Here is a 23,818-nt window from a genome sequence, read left to right as displayed (position 1 = left end):
TCCTTTTTTGGTATTTTCACGCAAATTCTTCTGCTAGTTGGGGTTTAGTCCACTTCTATATCCTTCCCTTCAAGGCTCAGGGGTCCAGGATTATCTTGTGTGTCTGTGTTAATTGGTTTACCTTTTCTTTGTTGAAGAGGATCTCGGCAGTCTTTCTGCCTAGTCCGCCATCTTGCCGGTAGAAAAGAGTCAGTTTCTTTTGAGATATAAAAGAGAGTGAATACGTGAGCAGAGATCATAGGAATCTACTACTACCTTAGAAAGATGAAGAAGCAGAATAGGTCCTTTGGACTTAGAGTCCTGTGCTGAGAAACTCCTAGAGCCAAGAAACGTTGATGACTAGGACCTTCCCCCAGAGCCAACAGGGAGTTTAGAAAGTCATCCCCTGTAGCTGGTGCCCTGAATTTGAACTTCTAGTCTCCTAAATTGTGAGAGAATAAATTTCTGTTTGTTAAAGCCATCCACTTACGGTATTTCTGTTATACCACTAAATATCTAATACAACATCCTACACTAATCCTGTCTCTTTAATGTAACAAAGACAACCCATTCCCAAATGGGACTATAAACACACAGTCAGCTAATAAGGTTTACAACACATTTTTGGGACGGACACAGTTTAGTCCGTAATGTTTGACCCTCTGGCCCCGAAAAACTCATTTCCCTACCACATGGAAAACACATTCACATCATCACATCATCCTAACTGTCTTTAATCAACTCCAAGTTCAAAGTTTCATCTTCTGAATCATCTAAATCAAATATGGATAAGATATTAAGCATATTCCATTCTGGGGCAAAATTCTTCTTCATCTCAGAACCTGAGAAATCTAGAATACAGGTTATCTGCTTCTAAAATACAGTGGTGGAACAAGCACATGGTAGACATTTCCATTACAAATGGGAGAAATTGGAGGGAAAGAAGGGATAATGAGTGTCAAACAAGTCTGAAACACAGCAAAACAATTACATTAGCTCTCAAGTTTTGAAAAATACTCCTCTGTTCTCTAAAACCATCTAGACAGTGGCCCTGCCCTCTAGACTTTGGATGTTTGCTACTTTTTCTGGATTCTCAGTGCAGGCCCCTCAGCCTTAGGCTTCATCTCTGTCTTACTGGTCCTCTGAGATGGTAACTCTGTTCCTCATGTTTGAGTAGCCCCATTCTACTCCATCTGAGTGTCAGCTTCATCCACTCAGTCCTCATAGGCCCCATTCTTCTGCCCCTTGGGCCTTACAGCTCTTCCTCCTCAGCTTTGGGCAACAGCCTCATCCCCCTAACACTTGTGAATAGCAGCCCCACACTCGAGAATCGTGTTGGTGAAGAGCCGACTGAAGCCTGGAAAGTTGTAGCCCTACCCTTTGAGATCCAGGAGACTGTGGCGCCACTCTTGAAAACTGAGAAGGCTCTGCTTCTTTCAACAGTTCTGTTGATCTACAGCCTGCTCCAGGGATAGTCCTTTTCTTTTCTTAGTACACAACACAGATGTAACTCTTTGGCATGTTTCCTGCCTATAGAATTGTGGGAGGCAAGATCTATCAATCACAGGCTGTAATATTTGGAGCTGTTAGTCCACTTGGTTGGATCACAGTTCTGTGTGGTTTAAGCAATTGTGATGTGGGTTGTTCCAATAATGGGATCAGATGTATATGTTTTGAGCAGCCAGTCCATTGAAAGGGAATTTCCCTAAGGGTGTGGCCTGCTTCCAGTATATTTATGGATATCCTGGGAAAAGAGACACTCTTCTGTGGATCAGGATTCTGTTGTGCTGGCTACAACTGTCTGAGCAAACAATCCACCATTCAGCCTGAAGATCTTGGATTCATCATTCGTTGTAGTCAACAGCCAGTACACTACCTGCCAACCTTGAGCTCCGCAGCCCCTGTAGCTGCATGAGTCGGGAAAAGCCTCCAGCTTGACGTTTGATCCAAGAACTTAGGACTTGCCAGCTTCTGTAAATGTGTGAGCCATTTTCCTAAGATAAATTTCTTTTTCTCTTTCTCTCTGTATAAGCTTTACTGGTTTTGCTTCTCTAGAGAACTCAGTCTAACACACAGGCTTAATCTTTTAACAAAAGATTGTGTAGCCACATCCTTGGTAAACATTCTAAGACATGTGTCTTTAGTTTGTACAACAGAATTTTCCAAAGTGTGTGTGTGTTTCCTTTGTTTCAGAGAACTGCTTCATTAGATTGCTGTATTTGATTTCTGGTTCTCTTTTTAATTCTAGGAAAGCTTTTATTCAGTTATCAACTGTATTAATACATTAAAATCTAAATTATTCTGACTTAGTGTTTGATTTAATGCTTTATCTGTAATTTTGAGGGCTGCTTTTCATAATCCTTTGGTACAACTCCGCCTGAACATGGTACAGCAATAGTTAGGGCAGTATCTTTCCCATCTGCACCATTATGCTGAGTGTGGTTAATCCAGCACTGGGGCTTTTGTGTGTGTATGTGTGTGTTGGGGGGGTGGTTATGAGAGAAAGTAGGAGACTGGTAGATGAGACCTCCTGTATAGGTTGTTGTGCCTAGGATGTGTCCATGGGCTTTACATCCATAGTGACTAAGAAGTGGTCTCTTCTGGTTGCTGTTTGGGAGCAGTTATTCAGAGCCCTTCCTTGCTGAGTGTAACAGCCAAGTAACAGAGATCTGTATGTTATGTTTTACTCTCCTTTTGAACAGTTTCAACACTGTGGGTAGTGTTTTCCTAGGGCTGCTGTAACAAACTAACACATACTGTCTTGAAATAGCAGAAATTTGTTCTCTCATAGTTCTGGAGGCTAGAAATCTGTCAGCAGGGTTGGTTCCTTCTGAAGTCTATGAAGGAGAATCTTTTCCATGTCTCTTTCATATCTTCTAGTTGTTGCCAGCAGTCCTTGGCATCTCTTGGCTTACAGATCCATCAGTCCAATCTCTGCTTCCATCTTCACAGAGTGTTCCCCCTGAGTGTTTTATGTCTATGTCTCTGTTTTCTCTTCTTATAAGGACGTCAGTCATTGAATTGGGGCCCACTGTAATCTAGTGTGACCTCATCTTAATTAATTACATCTGCAAAGATCCTATTTCCAAACTAGATTACATTCTGAGGTTCTGGGCAGACATGAATTTCATTAGATACAATCTAGTACAACGTATTTCCTTCCCTAATGGCTGAAAAAATCTTCTCTTTTATATTGGTTGAGTTAGCTGTGGTGGATACTGATATACCTATGCTCCTTCAGTGAAAGGCTTTTTCCCCAATGTTGGAAGCATGTTGGTAGACAACCTTTAGCTGTCAACTTCTTCAAGGATTACCTCAGCTTAGAAAGTCACTCCTTCCTAGTGTGCACATCAGTGACTCGTTACTGTTATAAAGGTTTGACCATCTTGGCCCAAGGTGAGTCTATTCTGATGGCCCATTTTAGCTTCTGAGTTTCCTGTGGCTTTGGGAGAAGATACCTTTGGGCTGCATCAGAGTTCCACTTATTTCTCTATCCACTCATTCTTCCTTCTCTGCCTCTCTACAGATGTTTATCTCAAGAGCACTTCTTAATAGCTATCCTACATGCTAAACTCCATCTGAGAGTCTACTTCCTAGGTAACATAGCCTATAACATTAGTACAGCAGCAGAATAGGAGATTTGAAGGCATCAAATATTTATGCTTCAGTTACTGTTTTCTACTTGTCTGTTATGAACATTTTTTTGTCTTTGCTTAATTAAAGAAGGCTCAGAAACAAAAAAACTCAGTGCCGTCGAGTCAGATCCACCCCATAGTAACCCTTCCTTGGGTTTCTGAGGCGGTATCACTACGGAAGTAGATTGCCCAGTCTTCCTTCTGAGGAGTGGCTGGTGGGTTTGAACTGCCAGCCTTCTGGTTAGCAAATGCTTTAGGTACTACACCACCAGAGCTCCTAAAAAAGACTAATTAAAACCGCAAGATTGTATCCACTGAACTTTAATGGAATTTTAGAGAGCTGTGGTTCAACCAAGGAACCTTGGTAGTGCAGTGGTTAAGCACTCTGCCACTAACCTTAAGGTCAGTTGTTCAACCCACCAGCTGCGCCACAGGAGAAAGATGTAGCAGCACTCTGCTTCTCTAAAGATTACAGCCTTGGAAACCCTATGGGGCATTTCTACTCTGTCCTGTAGGGTCGCTTTGAGTCAGAATGGACTCAGTAGTGGGATTTTGGTTTTGGTATGGTTCAATCAGAATGAAAATCCAACTAAGACCATATTTCAAAGCACATTGCCTGCCAATAATTAGGGATATAAATTTGCTGTGAGTACTTGCTTTGATGACATTGCAATTTACCATCTTCTATCAAAAGTAACTATATACTACATCAGAGAATATGACTTACACATATCCAGTCTTTTTCATTGAACATTGTCCTAGCAGTTCCTGGCAGTTATACCATTAATTTTACAATATTATCTGATATAACAACCACATTTGTCCTTTTGAAGCTATATTTTCATAACTCATACTTTGACTTGGGAAAACTATTCAAGACTACCATAAATTTCTTTCAAAATCAGTTTTATATTTTTATTGTTGTGTTTTAACTTAAATTCTTGATTGTGAAGCAAATAGAAGGGACTTTGTGAAGTTCACCATACTTTTCAATCTTTTCTAAAATATCTTTTTCAGCACACTCATGTACCCAGACTCATACCTTTAATAACAAGCAATTGCACATCAAAATCTGTTCCTGTGAGGAGGTAAGTTTTGGAAGGAAATTTTTTTTAGTTATAGCTATAATGTTCCATTGTCTCTAATTCTTTAGTCTGGTGCAATAATTGTCTGTGACTCATTTCTTGCTTTACAGAAACCAGAATAAATTTTTTATCTTATTTCATGTAAGGGAAAATTCATGAAACAACTGTAGTGACCCCCCATTTTAGTTTTATCACATTAAACTTTGGTTTATTTTGGACCCTGGATTGCTTTGGGTTTCAGTGAGCGTGGAATCTGGAATTGGGCATGGGCTAGAGTCCTATAACTACAGCTGACTGACTGTTCCATCTTGGCAATTACTTAACTGCTCTAAATATTATTGTCTCTATATATTAATAGTGCTAATGATACTTATCCCATAGAATTGTAAGGATTAAATAAGATGCACATTACTAAAACTTGCCATAGTACTTGGTGCAAAGTAAGCAATCACATCGCAGTACTCACATGCTTGCCTTCATACGCACATGCTCTGTCTCTGATTTCTACAATTTTTAGCATCAACACCATCACCATCAGTAGTGGAGAAAACAAAAATTATATTTCTCTATTTGATATTTAAGGATGTTATAAAGAACTCTTTCCCTTTTTTTTTCCTTCATTCGATAAAAATGTTTATTTAAATACTTTTCATGGTAGGAAGAAGCTGTATTAGACAGCATTGTAGCCTTTAAGTAGTTCAGAATTTTGACAGTTGTTCAGAAGGTAGCATCTCTTACATTGAGGTTCAATAAACTTCAGTCCACAGGTCAAATCTGGCCCTAAGTCTGGTTTTGTTTAGCCCACAAGCTAAACAAAAGCTGTTTTTATTTTTAAAGGGTGACTTTAAACAGTGGGGAAGGATAAGAATATGAAGCAGACTATAAGTGGTCTACAAAGCCTAAAATATTTACTATTGGTCTTCTTACGTCAAGGAAAACAATAATTGGAGAAATTTTAATGTGACGGGGAAGTGGGAGTCAGGAAATACATCATAAAATTGCCTTGAAAATGGGGAACAACAGTTCAGTAACTGTAGAAGAAGCAAGTGGGATACAGCCTAAGTGGAGATGAAAAGCTATTCTGCATGCTGCAGAGCCATCAGGTAGGCCCCCTGAGGCCAAAGCATATGCTGCTACATGGAAGATTTCAGTGGGAAAGGAGGCTGATAGATTGAGGTCAGAACGCAGAGGGTTTTGAATGTCATAAAGAGAAATTTTGACGTTATTCTTAGTTTGTGATAGTATTTGACAATTTTATAGTTTTGGTGAGAAGGTAACATCATCTAGCCTAGGTTTTGTTCCAGATATGAAGAATCAGTGGGAGATGTTAGTTCAGTGAAGCAAGGAATTATTTTAAATCATGTAAGATAGAATCAAAGTCTGAACTAGAGCTGCATTGATAATAATTGATTGAAGGAGGTAAGTTAGGAGATATTTCAGGTGTTGAAATTTCCCATTTGGATGTGGACGTCCCAGCTGAGGTTGAACAAGGCAACACTCTGCCTTCTTGTTTCAACTCTTATACTGTGAACAAGTATCCTTTTTACACTCTACTTAGTGCAGCTTATTTTACATTTTTGTTGATGATTTTACTACTTAAAATGCACACACCACCCCTCAAGTATAGTATTGAAATGCTGTCTACTGTTTCTAAGTATAAGAACATTGTGATATGCCTTATGGGAAAAGTACTGTGTTAGATAAGGTTTGTTCAGACAAAAGTGATAGTGCCGCTGACTGTGACTTCAGTGTTAATGAATCAGCAGTATATATCAAATAAGGCATCTGTAAACAGAAACACACATAAAACAAAGTGTGATGTATTGATTAGTTGATGAAAATGTTTTAACCAGAATCTCTCAGGAACCTACCTCTGTATTTCTCCTAGGAACTACTATAGTATTCACTAATTCAGTGTCCATGACAATTTTATAGAACATAACTACTGCAAATAACAAGAATTGACTATAATCAGTTCTTCTGTGTCTGGTATTTGAGTTGCCATTCTCTACCTATGTGGTGATGTCCATGAGCTAGTTAGACCTTCAACTTAACAGTTAAGATGAAAACCCAGTGCTGTAGATGGAGAATTAGATGTGAAAAGTGTAACCAACAGGATCATGATAGAAGATCCTGGGCAGAGTGAGAGAATAATGTAGAACAAAATTAAAACCATAATAAAGTACAGACTTACCTGAGACTGGTTTTTAGACACCCTTCAAGCCTGGAGGACTACACTCCAGGAGATTAACTTTTAGCCAAACAATAGACAGACCTATAAAGTACACAATAACAGCTACAGGGAATGTGCTTCTCAGAACAATCAACTGTATACAACCAAAAGGACAATATTTGCCCAAAAACAACATCCAGAAGGCAGATCCAACTCATAGCGACCCCTCCTTGGGTTTCCGAGGTGATATCACTGCTGGAGTAGATTGCCCAACCTTCCTTCTGAGGAGTGGCTGGTGGGTTTGAACTGCCAGCCTTCTGGTTAGCACTCAAGTGCCTTAGGCATTACGCCACCAGAGCTTCCCCAGAAGGCAAGAAGGGACAGAAAAGATGGACAAATGGAAATGGGAAACCTAGGGAGGAAGTGGGAAGAGTGTTGTTACATTGAGGGGATTGCATCTAATGTCACAAAACATTGTTGAATGGAAACTAACTTGCTTTGTGAACTTTCACCCAAACCACAATAAAATGTTCCAAAAGAAAATCACAGCTAATAATCAGAGTTAGGGGTATAGGTGTTGTTACTCAAGTAAAGACTATAAAAGAGAAGTGGGCTGAAATCAGCAACAGCCAAGTGAGTACTTCTTCAAGGGTAGATGGAGAAAAAATGTTAGTAATGGAAGAAAAACTGGAAGAGCTGTGTCATCAGATACCAGGGAAGAAGAGGTGCTCAAGAATAAAATAGTTGAAAAAGTTGATAACTATAGGCCTTGGGAGAAAATGTATAAATATTTACTAAAAAATTACATGTGTCTACAATGGAAATGTAGAATGCAAGATCTGGTTGATGTGTCTTTTCTTGGTCACCATTGGTGTATCTTCAATGTCTAAATTAATAAGTGAAATTCATTATGTTTTGTAGTTGACAGACATTTTAAGTCAAAACTATGAGGAATTCTTAAAATCTATTTCTGAACTATTCAGCATAAGAATTGGTAGAGTTAGTAAGTTAGGAAGTATTCAACAATTAAGATTCCAAAATATTCTGTAAACTCATACTTGAATTCAGGGGGCAGAGTGCAGTTACTATAAAAGTAAGTATTAATTCAGTTATTCACACAACATTTAATTATAATTAAATTTATATTTTTCAGACGTTCATTTGAGTTTTTAGATTTGTTGTTACAAGAGTGGCAAACTCATTCGTTGGAAAGGTATGGACTGTTCTTCCCTCCTCCTCTCTTATCCTCCCCCATTACCACTAGTTATAGAAGTTGATGGTATTAGTTTTACTTTACTTCTCATGTTACTTTAAAAGTTACTTTTATTGATTCTCCTTTTAAACTGTAGTGTTATACTCCTCTTACATTCAGCTATGAAGAGTATGCTTTTCTTCTTTCTTTGTGGGGTAGATAAGGCTCTCTTAAGTTAGAATAGGACATGTAAAATACTACAGGTCAAATTGGACACAAATTTTAAAAACATGCCTCTAGCCATGTGAGATAGTTTCTTATTAATTAAGTAATGAATGATTTAATATAGAAGGAAGGGGGAGTCCTTTGAGAGGAAAGAAATAAGAAACTTTGTTGGAAGATTTCTCCTTAACAGCCATCAGATGTTACTGAGAAAGTATATACTGGGCAGTGTTTAATGTAGCTGTGAGGTGGACAAGCGGCTGGTCACTGACTAGTTATGTGACTATATTTCTCATTAGTTTCAACTTTGATGTTTGGACATATCTGCATTTTTATTGAATACATTTGCTGATTTTCCATTTTCATGGAAATCCTTAAATCATATATCAAGCCTATTTTTTAAATATAGAATTTGTTATTTAATGTAGGCATGACATGATTCCAAGTTTTCTTTAAATTCTTTGGTGGAAGCTTCTATTCAATTTGGTCAGATTAGGACTGATATACTTTAGCAAATTGTTTTCTACAGTGTGTAGGTTGGTTAGTGAGGGTCCAGATAGAAAGGTTTTGTTTTATTTTTTAGATGAGAAGTTTGGGTACTATAGTTTTATTATACTATCTGTTTTCCTTATAAAAATGATTGTTTTCAGGTTTATAATGAGTGAATTATTTGAAGGAAACCATGAATGAATGGAATATATAGGGAAGATTCTTACAACAATCCTGCTGTCTTAGATTTATTATAATGTACTAACTAATATTTTTGCTTCCCTTGCCCTTTTGTGATTAATATTAACATATTAAAAAAATACTAAACTTACTGCCTTTGAGGCGATTCGATTCATGGCGACCCCTCCTTGGGTTTCCAAGGCAGTATCACTACGGAAATAGATTGCCCATTCTTCCTTCCAAGGAGTGGCCGGTGGGTTTGAACCACCAGCCTTCTGGTTAGAAGTCAAATGCCTTAGGCACTATGTCACCAGAGCTCCCGATGTTAGCATATAGGTAGTATCATTTGTGTGAAATACACACTTTTACACATGAATCTAATGTTGTATTTATTTTATAGACATGCAGCTGTCTTAGTTGAAACAATTAAGAAGGGAATTCATGATGCTGATGCTGAAGCCAGAGTGGAGGCAAGAAAGTAAGTTTACAGTATATTTTTATGATATTTTAAATGTTCTTTTGTCTTCTCTCTGAAATGAATTATATTGAGAGAATAAAAGTGTCAGAAGTGTCCCAAGTATTCTACTTTACTAACTCGTTAAGAAACTTGAGGTTGTTTTTTCTCCATTAACTCAGCACTAGACGTTTAAATTGCTGTTTTTGTACTCATCGTTATTCCTATTCTTTCAAACTTACTCACTTTAATTCTGAATAAAAAAAATTGTCATTTATTGAATATGTGCACCTAACATTCTGTGAGGCACTTGGTATATATTATTTTCTAATCCTTAAAATGATTCTGCAAAGATGGTGTTACCTGCCTAGATGGCAGCCAAGGCTTGGAGATTGTGCCATTGACTCAAGGCGACATAAACCACAAGCAGCACAGCCAAGTTTTGAACTGAAGTCTCTTGCCATTCCACTAAATCTTATTAAATTTATCTATATCACATATAGTAATGGTATTAAAAACCTGTGGGTTCCTCTTTATTATTCTTGCTGTTAATGTCTAATCATGGAAGCTATCACATCATGTCCTTTTCTTTTTTGTTTGTTTGTATATACAGAACATATATGGGCCTTAGAAATCACTTTCCTGGAGAAGCTGAAACATTGTATAATTCCCTTGAGCCATCTTACCAGAAGAGTCTTCAAACTTACTTAAAGAGTTCTGGCAGTGTGGCATCTCTTCCTCAATCAGACAGGTCCTCATCTAGCTCACAAGAAAGTCTCAAGTAAGGCTCATGAATATGATCGTTACTGATTTTTCCTCCTTTTCCATTCCCCAAACTTACCTAAGTTGTTGTTGTTGTTTGTTACCATTGAGTCTGTTACAACTCATGATGAGCATTAGCGCTTGACTACCAGCCAAAAGGTTGTCAGTTCAAACCCCTGCAGAGATGCCTAAGAAGACAGGCTTGGCAGTCAGCTTCGAAAGGTCACAGCCTTCAAAACCCTATGGAGCAGGTCTACTCCGCATGTTTGCTGTTGTCATGAGTACTTAAATTGGTTGATTGAGTATTTGTTTGCTTTTACCTAAAGCTTTAAAAAAAATGTTGATTCATATGTACTTAATTTCTTTGATATGTTATGTCAAGGGTTGGGTTATGTGCTGGTGTAGTTTCTATATATGTTCATGTCTGTGAAAAAGATTGAGAAGCACTGATTAGTAAACTTTTTTAATGTACTGAAAATTGTGTATGTAATAAGTAGCCAATTTGTAGGGCATTGTGATAGAGATTCAGAAATCATCTTCAGAGTGCTTACACAGCCCTGTATAACGTAAAATCCCTACTGCTTACCTTTCTCCCCTTTTTCACAGTTTAACAATTCAGCAAATCCCTCAAGGGGGCAAAATTATCTAGTATCTGACTCACTTTTCTGTAACTCCATTCTCATTACTAGGGTGACTATCTCAAATCTTTGCTGCCTTGGCAGCCTTATTCCTATTTTTTGTTTCTCTAGCCAAATGATATTGTCAAAAGCTCTCATACCTTCTCTACTTCTTAACAGTGGCCTCTGTACATCTTCATGGCTTTTTGCTCTGTTCTGGGTATCTGCACATCTCCCTAGGGAAAAGCAGTTCACAGAATGTTAGTTTACCTCTCTGTAATTTCCTTCTCTTTGGGTGTTTGAACCCACAGAGATTGCTAGTTGTCTCAGAAGCTCCCTTATAATAGGGCTGGTGTGAGGGTGAGGCACCTAATACACAAAATTTAAAGAGACACTCACATCTTGCAGGTACTATTGTTCTGAAACAATCACATGCATATATATGTGTATGTGTACATTCATAAATATATATATATACATATAAACATATGTGCATGAGTGTTTGTGTATAAAAGTAGTCTTGCCAAAATCATACCTGAATCTACCTCTTTTATATGATAATATTTGAATGCAACTGGCAAAATCCACAATGTAGAAAATTCTACAGGATAAACTTCAGGTCCCTTCACCACATAAATTGGTGTGGGTGAGGAATAGAGGAAGTAGGACCTAGAGATTACAAATGATCTGAGTCAAATCAAGCATATTTAATGTGTGGGCCTTTCTTTTGATTTGAGCAAATGAAGTGTAAAAAAAAAAAATGCAGTAATTGGGATATTTGATCTCTGCTCTGGATATTTACTGACATCCATAAATTACTGTTAAGATTGTAAGGATGATAATGATATTGCCGTTTTGTTTTTTAAAAAGTGGTTTGTGTGTTTTTAAGATATGTACTTAGAATGGATGAAGAATGGAGAATAGATGAAGTAAAAATATTATGGCTAAAGTTTACTTCAAAATAATTAGAGAGGAGGTGAGAAAAGAGAAGTGTGTGTGTGTGTGTGTGTGTGTGTGTGAGAGATAGTTGAAACAAGATTGGCAACAAATTGATGAATGTTATAGATGGATATGAGTATTAGACATCATTGGGCTATTGTCATCAACTTTTGTATATGTTTGAAATTTCTCATTAAAGTTTCCATTAAAAATTAATAAATAAATAGGATAAAAAACGCACATCTTGACCTGGAATTTTTACAGCAACAAACTTAACCTAATCTTAACTACACTTTAAAGAATATCATTTCATTATTTTTATAACAGCAAACACTAGACACTACATAAATTGCCATGAAGAAGGAACTATTTAAAATGTAATATAAATACTAAAAAGAAATATGGTGTGATTGTTAAGAGGTGAATACATTACAGACATAATCCTGCAATAACAGTAGTAACAATGATCTATGAGTGAGCTCTGGTAGCATAGTGCCTAAGGCACTTGACTGCTAACCAGAAGGCTGGCGGTTCAAACCCACCAGCCACTCCTCGGAAGGAAGTTTGGACAATCTACTTCCGTAGTGATACTGCCTCGGCAACCCAAGGAGGGGTCACTATGAGTCGGGGCCAACTCGACAGCACATAACAGCAACAACAACATGAGTGGATACATAGATAGACACAGAGTGGGAAGGCAGGCAGATGGGACTACACCCTTGGATATATATATGTTTGACAGGATATTTCAACTTAAGTATTTATATGTGCTACAAATACATCCATGAATATAGTAGAGCATACAGAGAGCAAAGTTACGAAAATATCTTAGCCATAACCAAACAGCTTGAGAGAATGAATTGCTGGGCATGAGAGCTCAGGATTGTAGTCTCAAGGATACTAAGGTCAACTGGCATAGCATAGTCCACAAAGACAATGTTCTACATTCTACTTTGGTGATTAGCGACTGGGATCTTAAAAGCTTGTGAGCAGCCATCTAAGATGCAACTATTGGTCTCTCCCCATCTGGAACAAAGAAGAGGAAGAAAATCAAAGACACAAAGAAATGGTCCAGAGGATTAATGGATCATGTGAACCCCAGCCTCTATGACTCTGAGACCAGAAGTGCTAGATGGTACCTTGTTGGATTGCTGACTACTCTGAAAGGAATCACAATAGGAGGTCCTAGATAGAGTGAGAGAAAAGTGTAGAACAAAACTCAATATTAAAAAATAGACCTGATTCCCTGGTTTGATAGAGACTGGTAGAACCCTTGAACCTATGACCCTTAGACACGTTTCAAGCCTGGAACTGAACTCCCCTCGTGAGTGAAACCTCATGAGTTTCAATCAAACAATAGTCAGGCCCATAAGGTAAACAATAATGTAAGGGAGGTATGCACTCACTAGGACAATCAACTGTATGAGATCAAAAGGGCAGCATTTACCCAGGGATGAAGCTCAGAAGGCTTGAAAGTGATAGGAAAGGAGGAGGAAGTGGGAAGAGTGCTGTTGTATTGCAGGGATTGCAATGAATGTTACAAAACAAAAGGTGTATGACCATGAGATCCTCAGCCTATACGACTATGAGACCAGAAAAACTAGATGGTCCCCAGTTATCACTGTCAACCACTTGAAGAGGGATCTATGTAGGATATCCTGGATAGAGTGGGAGAACAATGTGAACAAAACTCAAAATCATTAAAAAAAAGGGGGGGGGCCAGGTTTGCTGGTCTGATAGAGCCTGCTATAACCACTGAGACGATAGCCACTAGCTGCCTTCAGGTCTGGAATTGAACCCACTCCTGTGGCTTCCCGCCCAATGAAAGACAGGCATATGAGCTGAACATTTAAATTAGGTAGATACACTCCTTGGAGAGAACAGTCATGGGAGAATAGAAGGGCTGTGTATGCACAGGGAGGCAGCTGGGGGGCGGACAGGAGTGCATGGAGGGAAGGACACAGGGAAGAGTAACTATGGAGAGGAAGTGGAGGGGAGTTGTTGCATTGTGGGAAATTGTAGTTAATGTCATGAGACAAAGTGTATGTGAGCTGCTGTATGGAAAGTGAATTTGCTCTGTAAACTTTCACCCAAATCACAATTTAAAAAAAAAAAAAAGTGTATGAATTCTTGAATGGAAAACCAATTTGGTATGTAAACTTTCACCCAAGTCACACATACAAAAAGAGAGAAAAAAATGTATTTCGTGCAGTAGTAATATGTATAAGAAGCTACCGTTTGTGTAAAAAAAAAAAAGGAGTACATAGAAGTCATACACTGACACATACAAGCATAGAATATTTCTAGAAGAGGATATACAAGAGATTAGTAATAATGGTTGCCTCTTTAGAGAATGTTATATGAAGGTAGACATGATTTTTCACGTATTTTGTACTGTTTTCATTTCATTTCTCCTACACTTTTGTGATATTTAAAAAAAAAAAAAATAGGGAAGAAAAAATTTTGAAGCCAGTTGTTTCTGGCCTGTTTCAACTAGTCTTTAGGTGGTATTACATTCATTGTGGATAAGTGAATAATGGTTTTAGAGCTTTAAAATTATTCTAAACAAAGCATTTCCACTAAGTTGGTTCACTTGGAAGCCCTTCAAAAGACCTATGATTTGTGCCTCTAGCTTTAGAAGAGCATCTGTGTTTAACCTCAGTGACATAAACTTTTTGATAAAAGCAGATATGATCTGATTTCAAAAAATAATCATTATCAGAATAACTACTTATCTAAACTTCAGTTTAAATGTGTAGTAATCACCTCACTTCTCATGAGCTCTTTTGTTGCTTTTTCTCTTCATTTTTATTTTAGTATTCTCAAACTTTTGAAGTACACCTAAATCACCTGAAGGTCTCGTTAAAATGCATATTTTAATTCACTAGGTTGGGGCGGGTCTTGAGATTTTTCACTTTTTATAAGCTTCTAGCTGATGTCAGAGCTGTTTGTCCTTACACCTTGAGTGGCAAGGATCTAAACAAGATAAGTTATTTTACTTGAGTATATCATCTTTAAACATACTATTGTTAGTCAATTCTTGTTGAGTCAGTTCTACCTCATGGAAATTCCATATTTTACAGAATAGAACTCGTCCATAGCTTTTCTTGGCTGTAATCTTAATAGCCATTGTGGTGGCTTGTGTGTTGCTGTGAGGCTCATGGCTGTGCCACCGGTGGCTCACATGCCAGCAGGGTTGCACATGGTGCACAGGTTTCAATGAAGCTTACAGACTGAGACAGACTAGGAAGAAGGCCATCCACTTCTCAAAGAATTGGCCTGGGCAAACCTTATGAATAGCAGAGAAGCACTGTCTGATACTTCACTGGGAAATTTATGAATAGCCCTGAAATGTTGTCCGATACAGTACAGAAAGACTAGCCCCTCAGGTTGGAAGGCACTCAAAATGAAAGTGGGAAGAAAACTGCATCATCAAAGTAGAACCAACCTTAATGGTATGGATAAAGTAATGATTTCAGGACCTCCATTTGCTGATGTGGCACGACTCAATTTGAGAAGAAACAGCTGCAAACATCCATTAATAATCAGAACATGGAATGTATGAAGTATGAATCTAGGAAAATTGGAAGTTGTCAAAAGTGAAATGGAATCATAAAGATTGATGTCCTAGGTATTAGTGAACTGAAATGGACCAGTTTTGGCCATTTTGAATCAGATGACTATATGATCTACTATGCTGGGAATGACAGTTTGAAGAGGAATGGCGTGGCATTTGTTATCACAAAGGATGCTTCAAGATCTGCCCTGAAGTACAGTACTGTCAGTGATAGGATAATATCCATACGCCTACAAGGAAGACCACCAGTTAATACTACGATTATTCAAATTTACGTACCAACCACCAATGCCAAAGATGAGAAAATTAAAGATTTCTATGAACTCCTGCAGTCTGAAATTTACTGAACACGCAATCAAGATGTGTTAATTATCACTGATGACTGAAATGCAAAAGTTGGAAACAAAGAAGACTCACCAGTAGTTAGAGAATTTGACCTTGGTGACAGAAATAATGCTGGAGACCGTGTGATAGAATTTTGCAAGACCAACGACTTATTCATTGCAAATACCTTTTTCAACAATACACATGGCATCTGTACACATGAACATTACCAGATGAAGTACACAGGAATCTGATAGACTGCATCTGTGGCAAGAGACAATGGAAAAGCTCAATATTTTTAGCCAAAACAAGGACCAAGAGTTGATTGTGGAATAGACCATCAACTGCTCATCTGCAAATTCAACTTGAAATTGAAGACAATTAAAAAAAAATGATGAGAGCCAAAATGTGACCTTGAATATATCTCTCCTGAATTTGGAGACCATCTAAAGAGTAGATTTGATGCATTGAACACCAGTTACTGAAAACCAGAATAACTATGGAATGACATCAAGAGCATCATCCATGAAGAAAGCAAAAGATCATTAAAAAGATGAGAAAGAAAGAAAAAACCAAAATGAGTGTCAGAAGAGACTCTGAAAATTGCCCTTGATAGTAGCTAAAGCAAATGGAAGAAATGACAAGATAAAAGAGCTGAACAGAAGATTTCAAAGAGCAGCTCGAGCAGACAAAGCCAATTACTATAATGAAATGTGCAGACCAATTACAATACTGGAAATTGAAAGGGAAGAACATGCTCAGCATTTCTCAAGCTGAAGGAACTGAGGAAAAAGTTTAAGCCTCGAGTTGCAATATTGAAAGATTGTATGGGCAAAATACTGAATGGCGAAGGAAGCATCAAAAGAAGATGGAAGGAATACACAGAGTCATTGTACCAAAAAGACCTACTCAGTTTTCATCCATTTCTGGAGGTGGCATATGATCACAAACCCATGGTATTGAAGGTGGATGTCGAAGCTGCACTGAAGGAATTGGCAAAGAACAAGGCTCCAGGAATTGACAGAATACCCATTGAGATGTTTCAACAAATGGATGCCATGCTGAAGTCACTCACTCGGTTATGCCAAGAGATTTGGAAGATAGCTACCTTGCCAACTGACTAGAAGAAATCCATATTTGTACCCAGTACAAAGAAAGGTGATCCAACAGATTGTGGAAATTATTGAAAAATAGCATTAATATTGCATGCAAATAAAATCTTACTGAAGATTATTCAAAAATAATTACTGCAATATATTGACAGAGAACTTCCAGAAATGCAAGCCGGATTCAGAAGAGGATGCAGAACGAGGGATATCATTGCTGATGTCAGATGGATCTTGGCTCAAAGCAAAGAATACTAGAAAGATGTTTACTTATGTTTTATTGACTATGCAAAGGTATTTGATTGTATGGATCATAACAAATTATGGGTAACATTGAGAAGAATGGGGATTCCAGAACACGTAATTTTACTCATGAGGAAGCTATACATAGACCAGGAGGCTGTTGTTCGAACAGAACAAGGGGGCACTGCATTTTTAAAATCAAGAATGGAGTGCATCCAGGTTGTATCTTTTCACCATACTTATTTAATCTGTGTGCTGAACAAATAATCCGAGAAGCTCGACATGAAGAGGAGCATGGCATCAGGATTAGAGGAAGATTCGTTAACAACCTGCAATACTTGCTGAAAGTGAGGATGACTTAAAGCACTTACTGATGAAGATTAAAGAATACAGTCTGCAGTATGGATTACATCTCAATATGAAGAAAACAAAAATCCTCACAACTGAACCTATAAGCAGCATCGCGATAAATGGAGGAAAGATTGAAGTTGTCAAAGACTTCACATCGCTTGGTTCTAAAATTGACACCACTGGAAGCAGCAGTCAGGACATCAGACTACATATAGCACTGGGCAAATCTGCTGCAAAGGACCTTTCAAGTGCTGAAGAGCCAACATATCTCCTGGAGGACTAAGGTGTGCCTGACACAAGCCATGGTATTTTCAGTCACCTCATGCATGTGAGAACTGGACAGTGAATAAGGAAGACCAGAGAAAAGTTGATGTTTTTGAGTTGTGGTGCTGGCAAAGAATGCTGAAATAACATGGACTGCTAAAAGAACTAACAAATCTGTTCTGGAGGAAGTGCAGGTGGAATGCTCCTCAGAGACAAGAATGGCCAGACTTCATCTCACCTAGTTTGGTCATGTTGTCAGAAGAGACTATTCCCTGGAGAAGATGGATGGTCAATGAAGGAGGGGAAGGCCCTCAACAAGATGGATTGACACAGTGGCTGTGGTGATAGGCTCAAGTACATCAAGGACCGTGGAGCTGGTGTGGGACTGGGCAGTATTTTGTTCTGCTGTGCATAGGATCGCTATGAGTCGGAAACGACTTGACAGCACCAAACAACAACGACAGATCTTAATAGAAGTAGTTTCGCAGACTATCTTCCGCATTTACCACTGGGTGGATTAACAACTTTAACTTTTATGAACCTTGATGTAGTCTGCCTCCATATTAAGAGGGTAACAGTTTTAGGGAACAGATATAAAAATAATATAACACTGGGTTTAGTAACCAACTACCAAGTTTAATATTTGATAATATAAATTAAACAATATTTTTCTGGCTTAAATCTTTTGTGGGCTTTTGCCTCCCTCCCTCATTCCTTTAAAATTTATGGATGTGCTTTCCAGATTCCTATTACATAAGTATTTTAATGTATTAGTTGTCTGTGAACTACGACCATAATTAAAGATAAATAAGCAATGTAAAGATATGGTGTGTTTTTTGAGATACTTAATTTACTGCCATCCCTCTCTAATTATCCATGTTGTCCTAAGCAATGGCTCTTAGCCTTTTTTTCTGTTGCCCCAGGGAGTAACAGTCATAGCACTTCTGTATGTAGCAACTTAGCTATGTGATAACTGCATGAATTACCAGTGACCACAACCATTATGGCTTAGGTGAAAGAGGCTGTAGTTATGCTTACATGTGCTAGTAATAACCTTGCCTCTCCCCTTCTGAGTTAAATGTCACAGTGGTTGAGGTGTGATTACTGAGTCCTCTGTGTTGGGCAGTGTGATGTGTGCTGAGCATCAGAGTAAACAAAAGTAACCCTGTCCCTTGCTCTGTAGAGCGTACAATAATGGCCAGTTATTTCATTTTTGTTTCTAAGTGTGTTGAGATACCATTGATCTACGGCAGCATATTTGAGAACAACTGTTCTATAATGATCTATAAAATGAAAGTTGAAATTAGAAATACTTCAGGAACTTCTGTCTTTAACTTTCATTTTCTTCAGAAAACTCATTTAACTAGTGGTACTTCATTATTATCAAAAAGGTGGTAAATTAAAGTCTTCTTAACTAAAAGCATTTTTTTTTTTTTTTAACTTCACAGTCGTCCTTTTTCTTCCAAGTGGTCTACAGCAAATCCATCAACTGTGGCTGGAAGAGGTAATTGCTTTTTTAAGAATTATAGTGTATTTTATCTCTAAGGAAGTAACTTTTAAATAGCTTTTATGTGACTCACAGTGAAAAAAATCATTTTATATAGTAACCCTGTATATGTGTATATAGTGTAGATATATACCATATGCAAAAGTTCATTGAAACAGTACTTACCATTCTTGTGATGTTCTCTTTTTTTAATTCTATTCCATTTTGTACAAAATATTGGTCAAGTGATTTTACAACCTTTTAATGGGACATGACTCCAGTTGAGGAGTTTTGGTGATGCAATGGTGAAACACTTAGCTGCTAACCAAAAGGTTGGTGGTTTGAACCCACCAGCCACTCCATGGAAGAAAGATGTGGCAGTCTGCTTTCATAAAGATTTACCCCCTTGGAAGCCCTATGGGTCAGTTCTACTCTGTCCTATATGGCCTGTATGATCACTACGTGTTGGAATTGACTCAGCAGTAAAGGGTGGTAGGTGGGGACTCACTGTTAAAAGATTCCTCACTTCTAAAACTGAAAAGCTAACGACCAAGATTTAATGACATTTTGCCCATTCCAAGAGTGGCAGAGCCTGCAATAAATCTGAGTATCCCTATTCCCATTCCAGTTCTCATATTTTTCTGATAGTAAAACTACTGCTATCTATTTATCATATACAATACTTTATTTTCCTAAATCATAATAAGTATCATCATCTCCAAAATAGTCCTATGAATTTTGCAGTCCAAGTAAGGTCATTTTTCCTCACTTTATCCCACTGAGAAAATTGCCCTTAGAAGTTTTAGTTATGCCAGGATTGAAACTGACTTTAAAGTACTTTATAGTATTTATCCATTGTGCCACTGCCATCTTGTTGACCATTTGTCATCATGGCTTAGCTCATGATGGTTGCAAGTTTATATAATTTTCATGCTGTTTGCAGTAATTTAAAGGAGCCCTGGTGGCACAGTCATTAAGCACTCAGCTGCTAACCAGAAGATTGGTGGTTTGAACCCAATAACCACTCTGTGGGAGAAAGATGTGGCAGTTTGCTTTCATAAAGATGTACAGCCTTGGAAATCCTATAGGGCAGTTCAACTCTATCCTGTACGGTCACTGTGAGTTGGAAACTAGACAGCAGTGGGTTTGTTTTGTTTTTGTTTTTGTTTTTGCTTTTGGCAGTGATTTAAATAATACAGGTTACCTTTGCTTTGTCTTCCATAGTGTCGGCCAGCAGCAGCAAAGCCAATTCACTTCCAGGAAGCCTGCAGCGTTCACGAAGTGACATTGATGTTAATGCTGCTGCTGGTGCCAAGGCGCATCATGCTGCCGGGCAGTCTGTGAGAAGTGGACGCTTAGGTGCAGGTGCCCTGAATCCAGGTTCCTATGCATCGCTAGGTAAGACACTCAATTATAGGAAATTGCACAATGTTCTCTTCCTGTTCTCAGTGAAGGCAGGATGATATCTTAATGATTTCCATTTTATTCTTGTTGGTCAAGAATAGTTGACATATTTTAATATAATTCTGTACTGAGGACACAGTTTTGAGGTATCTAAGCTGCCTTGTTTCCACTTGTCCTCTCATACTGATCAAAGAAACAATTCTTGATTCTATGATTTGCCTATAGACTTTTCAGACAGCTTTGCATACATCAAGCCACTGCTTACTAAGGGAGTTTGAGAAAGGCCTTGTATCCCACTTCTCTGTTCTCTGTTCTCTTTCCTTTCTGCTACTTCTGTCCTTTTACAAAAAAGAAAGCCTTTTAGGGACCTGAGAGAACAGCAAAGATTTCCTGTATCTAAGTACAGCTTAAACATATATTCCAAGAGCTAGTCTGAGTTTGCTTTTTTTATTTTTATGTCCATCAACTTAAAAGTATGAGGTTGATTTTCCATGTTGGTTACCTCTGTCTGTACTTGAATTTCCTTTTCCTTCAAAATCTTGAGTAAATGGAATGCAGACTTGAATAATGTAGTATAAAATGCAGGGTAAAGTTTAATTTATCCACGTTAGTATGTTCTTGGAAAAGTTACCATAATTATATATATTCATATATATCTTTGTCCTGTATTTTTTATTAAATAACACCCTATATGTTTTATTTATATGTGTTCATATTTGATACTATGATTTGATAGACGCACAGGAAACAAATTGGAGTACAACCACATCTTTCTGTTGTATTAACTATTTTTATTTTTTTACCTGCCACCCTGGTATCTATCTATATCCTTGTTTCCTTTCCCTTCCTCTAATCCCTTTGAAGTTTTTATGATGTGAAAATTGTAATGTGCTTAATTTTGACTCAGATAACCTGGCCAGTAAGATGACCATAGGCCAAAATACTGTTTTGTATCAGAGTTTTTATGTTTTTGAAGTCATATGTGTGCACTTGGTAGAGCCATTTGTCTTACCTGTTTTGTTGTGTGTTTGTTTCTGAGATCTTTGGAAAGTACAGTAACCAGAGCACTTAAAAAAGATCATTGCATTTTGGATTATTCTGATTAAGCAATCCAGGAAACTGCATTGAAGCATTTGAACTGAGTGTTCTGATTTGTTTATTTCTATACCTATACAAAGTGAATAGCATTTCAATAATAAACATCTTTATATAAGAAATATTCTTTACTTTGAAAAGATTCAAAAATAAATTGAACTGCATGTGTTTAAGTCTCAGATTTCAAAATCCAAAGAAGCACACACAAAGAAAACCTATCTCATTTATACACATTAGATTTTAATGTCCTAAAGAGGTAGGCGGCAGTTTGGAACAGCTGAGGGAGACCAGGAAGCGAGCCGGTGGCGGATTAGAACAGCTGAGGGAGACCAGGAGATGAGCTGGCAGGGTTTGGAATAGCTGAGGGAGACCAGGAAGTGAGCAGAGCAGTTTAGAACAGCTAAGGGGGACAAAGTTGTCTGTCAGTTTGTTGTACTGTGGTGGCTTGCATGTTGTTATGAGGCTGGAGGCTATGCCACCAGTGTGTCAAATGCCAGCAGGGTTACCTGTGCTGGACAGGTTTCTACAGAGCTTCCAGAATAAGATAAACTCAGAAGAAGGAAGAGACCATCCACTTCTCAAAGAATTGGGCAGTGAAAACCTTTTGAATAACAGTGAAACACAGTCTGATATATTACTAGAAACTTTTTGAATAGCCGTTAAACAATGTCTGATGAGTGCCAGAAGTGAGCCCCTCAGGTTGGAAGGCACTCAAGATACGAATGGGTTGGGGAGCACCAGACTCAATTGCCACAACATAATACATAAAAATCTTGTTCCACAACCCACTCTCGTGAGTAGTGACTGGGGTAGCTTTCAAGTGGCCATCTAAGATGCAGCTAATGTTCTCTCCTCTCATCTGAAGGGAAGAATGAGTGAAGAAAACCAAAGGGCATTTGGAAACAATCAGCCCAAGATACAATGGTGCCTAGCTACCAATGCCAGCCACTCAGGAAGGTATCAAAACTGGAGATCCTGGATGGAGTGGAAGGGAAAATGTAGAACAAAACTCAAAAACACAATAATGACCAGGATAACTGTTCAGTAGGAGTCTGGTGGAACCCCCAATTCTATGGCCCTGGGATACACTTCAGGCCTGGGATAAAACTCACTCCCAAGGGCTGGCTCTCAGCCCAACAATAGTTAAGACTTACTTGCAGGACATCCAACCCAGGACAATGCACCCACTTACTCTACGAAGATACGCTCATTGGAGCAATCGGCCTTGGGGCACCAGAGCAGCAGCATTCACATGGGAAGAAAAGCTGGACAGATGACAGTGCATGACTAAGAGGGCACAGGGATGAGGGGGCCACTGGGAAGTGGGAGGAGGAGAGTGGATTAGGCTTGGGGATGGTAATTGCGAAGTGAAACCATATGTACACAAACTATTGACTGTAAAATTCTGCTTTATAAATTTGCACCAAAAGCACAATTAAAAATAAAGAAAGAAAGAAAATAAATTAAGATACATTTTTAAGAAAAAGAATTTTTTAAGAAAAATTAAAGGAAAAAAAAAAAGATAGGACTGAGGAATAGCTGCCTCCTCAGAGTAGAGCTGACTTTAATGATGTGGATAGAGTAAAGCTTTAAGGACCTCCATTGGCTGATGTGGCATGACTCAAAATGAGAGGAAACAGCTGCAAACATCCACTGATAATCGGAACATGGAATGTAGGAAGTATGAATCTAAGAAAATTGGAAGTTGTTGAAAATGAAATGGAACACATAAAGATCGATATCCTAGGCATTAGTGAGTGGCAATGGACTGGATTTGCCATTTTGAATCAGATAACCATATGATCTACCATGCCAGGAATGACAAATTGAATCATAAAGAATGTTTCAGGATCTATCCTGAAGTACATTGCTATCAGTGATAGGATAATATCCATACACATACAAGGAAGACCAGTTAATACTACTTTTACTCAAATTTACACACCAACCACCAAAGCCAAAGATGAGGAAGTTGAAGATTTTTACCAACCCCTGCAGTATGAAATTGACGGAACATGCAACCAAGATGTATTGATTATCACTGATGATTGGAATGCAAAAGTTGGAAACAAAGACTTCACTGGTAGTTGAAAAATACAGCCTTAGTGTTAGAAATAACACTGGAAATCGCATGATAGAATTTTGCAAGACCGATGACTTACTCGTTACATACACCTTTTCTCAACAACACATGCATTGGCTATACATGTGGACTTCACCAGATGGAGTACACAGGAATCA

The 23,818-nt window shown here is 38.1% G+C and overlaps 1 protein-coding gene across 1 annotated transcript in view; it reads left to right on the top strand.

Annotated features, from left to right (window-relative positions):
- CLASP2 (cytoplasmic linker associated protein 2) overlaps window positions 1-23,818 on the top strand; it is a 323,103-nt gene that overhangs the window by 207,327 nt on the left and 91,958 nt on the right. The window contains exons 14-19 of the mRNA XM_042782017.1: window positions 4,632-4,702; window positions 8,026-8,085; window positions 9,356-9,433; window positions 10,023-10,190; window positions 19,041-19,096; window positions 20,303-20,476. Coding sequence (XP_042637951.1) covers window positions 4,632-4,702; window positions 8,026-8,085; window positions 9,356-9,433; window positions 10,023-10,190; window positions 19,041-19,096; window positions 20,303-20,476 — 607 coding nt within the window. The remainder of the gene's footprint in view (window positions 1-4,631; window positions 4,703-8,025; window positions 8,086-9,355; window positions 9,434-10,022; window positions 10,191-19,040; window positions 19,097-20,302; window positions 20,477-23,818) is intronic.

The sequence above is a fragment of the Orycteropus afer genome, unplaced genomic scaffold, assembly GCF_000298275.1.
Source record: "Orycteropus afer afer isolate SDZICR_OR568_19922 unplaced genomic scaffold, OryAfe1.0 scaffold00218, whole genome shotgun sequence".
Classification (NCBI taxonomy): domain Eukaryota; kingdom Metazoa; phylum Chordata; class Mammalia; order Tubulidentata; family Orycteropodidae; genus Orycteropus; species Orycteropus afer.
The sequence above is the reverse complement of the archived record's forward strand: the minus strand, read 5'-3'. Positions and strand labels throughout refer to the sequence as shown.